Source organism: Austrofundulus limnaeus, unplaced genomic scaffold, assembly GCF_001266775.1.
Source record: "Austrofundulus limnaeus strain Quisiro unplaced genomic scaffold, Austrofundulus_limnaeus-1.0 Scaffold248, whole genome shotgun sequence".
Taxonomy (NCBI): Eukaryota; Metazoa; Chordata; class Actinopteri; order Cyprinodontiformes; family Rivulidae; genus Austrofundulus; species Austrofundulus limnaeus.
Window position 1 is genome coordinate 372,244 of NW_013952650.1, and position 4,782 is coordinate 377,025.

General features: G+C 37.1%; 1 protein-coding gene across 4 annotated transcripts in view; it reads left to right on the forward strand.

Moving 5' to 3' along the window:
• Positions 1-3,116, forward strand: part of homer1 (homer scaffold protein 1) — a 59,672-nt gene extending 56,556 nt beyond the window's left edge. For all 4 annotated transcript variants that reach the window (XM_014020311.1, XM_014020313.1, XM_014020312.1 and 1 more), the window contains one exon: positions 2,074-3,116. In XM_014020311.1, coding sequence (XP_013875765.1) covers positions 2,074-2,262 — 189 coding nt within the window. In that variant the 3' untranslated portion in view covers positions 2,263-3,116. The remainder of the gene's footprint in view (positions 1-2,073) is intronic.
• The last annotated feature ends 1,666 nt before the right edge of the window (positions 3,117-4,782 follow it).

Consider the following 4,782-nt stretch of genomic DNA (forward strand, 5'->3'; position numbering starts at 1 on the left):
TCTCTCTCTCTCTCTCTCTCTCTCTCTCTCTCTCTGCAGCGAAATTCAGGCTCTAGTGCTCTGACACTGCAGCAGCCGCGTTCTGCTTTGAAACGTTTCTTTAGTTTGTTATTGCTACGACCTCTCTCCCTCTCCCCCTCTCCCCCCGCCCTCTCTCTCTGCAGCGAAATTCAGGCTGTAGTGCTCCGACACTGCAGCAGCCGCGTTCTGCTTTGAAACGTTTCTTTAGTTTGTTATTGCTACGAGCTCTCCTGCTAAAGTGAGCGTTCACTCCTCCCACACTAAGAAAACAGGAGGGGAGGAGTCAGCTGAGCTCCTGTGTAGCGGAGCACAGAGAGGGAGAGAGACGAAGTAAACAAACAAGCAGGAAAATMAAACTTATCGTCCTCATTTTTTTTACCGACCTCAAAATAATTTATCGTGCAATTAATTGATTTATTGACTATCGCGACAGGGCTACTGTTCACTACTTTTACTGAATCACATGATGGTGTTCAGGTGTTTTATGACAAACGATGATAAAAACTTAAAGTTTTGAACAGTTCTACAAAAAACGGCTGACTCAGGATGTAGTGAGTGAGCAGACTATCTGAAAACTGATGTACATTTCTTTCTTGGTTGTGGGTGTAGTTTGGGTAAAAAACAGCTGGGGAGAAGTATAACTATTCAGATGCTAATTTTATGGATATTACTTTTAACCATAAATCCAGAAGGAAGGTGCTCATCAAACCAAATGTGAACGCGGTACATGTGGAGGGATGTGTAATAATTCAGCTCAGTCAAAACAGTCCTAACCCACCTGGAAAAAGATCACTGTTTTCAACATGAATAATGTTACTAATCATAAATCCAGACAGTAAGGTGCTCGACACACAACATTTGTAGTCAATAAATTATATTTAAGCATTCACATTAATTTTACCATTACTATTACTTCATCTTTGAACTTCCCCCACAAGTCAGACCAATTATGATTCACCCAAACTACGACCACAACCAAAAAACTCCCACTTAGTGACTGCAGAGACCCCCTTCTCAAAATAACTGGAACAATTTAGTGAGAACTCAGAAATGTGTAAAACACAGATGTCACACAATGTAGAGGGTGAGAAAAGAATTTCTGACCTAAATCTTCTTTTCTAAAGATTATCATTTTTACTGACACTTTTGTGTTTGTCTGTTAGCAAAATATCCCATAAACTTTTGGATGAAACTGAACAAAACTCTCAGAACATACTGTAATTGTTGGGGGCTCGTCTAGAACTGAAAAAATGTTTGAGTCACTCCTATTCAAGATGACCACCACAGCCAGTTACACAGCAGCTTACACAAAATGGCTCCAACTCAGTTAATTTAACAAATACTGAGCTAAAGTTTGGCATGGAAGTAGCTGAATGTCATCTTCAACACATAATCAGTGTTACCCGTAGTGCTGAAGAAATGTAGTTATTTATAGATTAGTACTGATATCAGAAACAACACCAGAGTAGTAGGGGTTTCTTTTTATAACACTTTTATAATGTTTGATCTATTATGTGTTAATTGAAATAGAGTAGCTACATGTCCGAGTTCATTCACAACACATAATTAAAAAGCTGTGTTAACATTAGGGTGAGGCCTTTGTCTGAATGCCTGTGATTCAGCCGTAGGCCAGCAGAGGGCGAACTCAGGCATTGAAGAATGGTGTACAGTATTTAAATGGGAACTTCCTGTTTTTCATTCAGTGCGGTTTGGCTTGTCAGTCCGGTGACAAATAAACCTCACTCGTCTCTCCAGAATTCTGGTGTTGTATGACATTTATTTCATATCACAGATCAGTTTATTTAACACTTGTATTTTCATCTGATTCCAGCCGATATAAGACACGTATTTCTTACAGTGCAACACAAATATTTCACGAACCACTGAAAGCATTTGGATTAAACTGTCAAAGTAATCACTGGATGTACAACCAGTTCAAGATGGCCACCCAAGCTAATGATGCTTGACCCAAATAACAACTCCATCGTTTGTCACCAGAATGTAATTTCAGTCTAAAACTGTGTTGGCGGTTTGGTTTTATCCTGTCCTCAGGAGTCGGAGTTGAGGAACCAGACTCTGGAGGCGCAGCTCAGCGAGCTGGAGCAGCGTCTGGAGAGCAGCCAGCAGGAGAGGGAGGCGTGTCAGAAGAACCTGCGCTCCCTCCTGCAGCTGCTGGACTCCAAGATCTTCGAGCTGACGGAGCTGCGAGACGCGCTGGCCAAGATGATGGAGAGCAGCTAGAGACGGACGGAGTCCTGCGTCCTCACGTTCACATCGTCACCAACACAACTTGAAATTACTTCTCCTTTGTTTTCACTTTGTTAGCATTTACACCAAACTTTCTGCATCAGCGGTACACAGACGTTACTTCTTCATCACTCAGATGGTTTACAAAGAGCCAAGTGAAGCCTTTCTCTGCTCCACTCTGGAAAACTTTCTCATCTTTAAACCTATTTTTGTCTCTCTTCATCACTAAAGTGAAGACGCACTTTTTGAGCTTTGGTGCAAAACTGCAGTCACCTCGATGATTGTTCTGCTTTAGCTTTCTCTTCTTCTTTTTTTTAAGCTTCATAAAATCCACCATCAGCGAAAAAAAAAGAAAAAAGAAATCCTCCTTCTCCCTGAGATGGATGTTATTTTTTCACGCGTATGATGAGAAGCGACCGCCACACGAGAACACTGGCGTGTCCGCTAATCTTTACCACAAAATGAGCAATACAATAAATGGAGGGTTTAGAAACACTTTCCACTCACATTCAGGTAATTTTCTTGCTGCCACAGAAATGTGTGATTGACAGATTGCAAGGCAGGATTTATTCAGCAGTTCTTCTTTCTACAATGCTTTTATTTTGAAAGGATAAACCAGCTTCACGGTTCATTTGTTTATTTGTATCAGATGTTTTCTTTCCCTTCTTTCTGAAGCTTTTGGAAGTGCACTGTCCTTTTCTTGTTTATTTATTTAAAAAATGACTGATTATGACTGAAGTCGTTCACGAGCAAAATGTTTTTCTTTACGTTTTGCTTCGACTTGATCTTTTTTTATTGTCTGGTACGAGGCTGTCGGGTTAGATTTCGGAAAAAAATGGCAATATTTATGAGAAGAAAAGTTAAGCAAATGAGCACAGGTTGTCAAGAATATATTTTTTAAATTGCCAAATACTGTTTTCCTGAACAGATTCAAACTCTTGCTGATGTTGCCTTTGGCACAGAGATGCATCACTGGCGGTACTTTGTTTGAGGGATTAAATATTGCCAAAAACTCTAGATTATGCTCCAGCGTGAAGACCTGAAGAACACTATTTAAGGGCTTGTTGCTGGTTTTCAGACACTCGGACATGATTTTAGCTGCGACTTTCACTTTGAAAATGATGTAGATTACAACTGAAAAGTGATTTAAATGAAAACAATTTGATTGAAACACATGCTTAAAAACACAAATTGTAATTTTTGAATTTATAATAAAAAATTGAATAAATATGTTATTGTTTTGTTCTTTCAGTGTGAGTTTGACAGTAAAGCTAGTTACAAAAAAACTTAATTATAGGTTTCATTTAGTCATTAAAATGATGAATAAGCTGCCTTGATGTCAGCGTTTCACAACGAAACGTCCTTTTGATTTAAATTAAAAATTTTAAGCATTTCAACTCTATAAATATATCAAACTCAGCGATCAGGAAAGTAAATTTTAAGGCTAAAAAAAGAGTTTGATAAATGATTTTTTTTAAATTCCTGTGGAAATGAATTTGGACAAGCCGTGATTTTACAGGAACTCTAACCAACTTCAATTTTGTTATAAAACCGAACTTTGTCCTCTTTGAAGTTTGTTTAAAAGGCAAAAAGCCATCCTGTTTACAGTAATGTTAACATTGTCCAAGTATCCGTTTTCGTTGAAAATTATAAAAATTTATTTTGAAATGTAATTTTTATTAAAAAATAAAAGGCGAAACGTGATCTATACGATGACTAATTTTGGTGGAAAAGATGTAATCAGTGTGGGAAAGACCTACATGAAAACATTTTCGGTAACACTTTACAATAACTGCACCTTATTTAAATCATTAGTCTGTTTGATTCGCTCTACTCAACACAAAATAAGTTTTCGTGGGGAAAAAGTAAGATTTTTTTCAAAAATCTTACAAATACTAACAAAAAGTATCCAGAAACTAAAAATTAAAAAAGATGTTTAAATTTTTTCAAATCAGAGGCTGTTTTTCAGTTCTTGTCTCAAAAGTGTTCGTGCTATACAGTATAACACAAAATTAGTTTTCATGTTGAAAAATAGGTTTTTTTTTTCATAAATCTTACAAATACTTACCATACCGACAGGGCCAAGCTCAATTCGTGACAGCTGCCACCGGAACTGCCAGGAGGTGTCAGACAATCTTCCACACAGAGTTGTAAAGTAACTAAGTACAAATACTTTGTTACTGTGCTGGAGTAGAAATTTTGGTTATCTGTACTTTACTTGAGTAATTATTTTTCATCATACTTTTTACTTTTACTCATTACATTTTTACACAATTATCTGTACTTTCTACTCACTACATTTTTTAAAAAGGTAAGAAGTAGAAAGTCGTTACTCCTATTTTATTCAGAGTAGTTATTACTTAAAAAAAACTTGTGATAAATTATGTCTCCTGGATAGAGTGAATTTAGTTGTGGTTGGATGAGAAGTATAAATATATACCATTCTCAAAAAGAAAAAAATTGTATAGGTCCTCTGGACGGGTTCTTCTTTAATGAAACGTTTCGTCTCTCTTC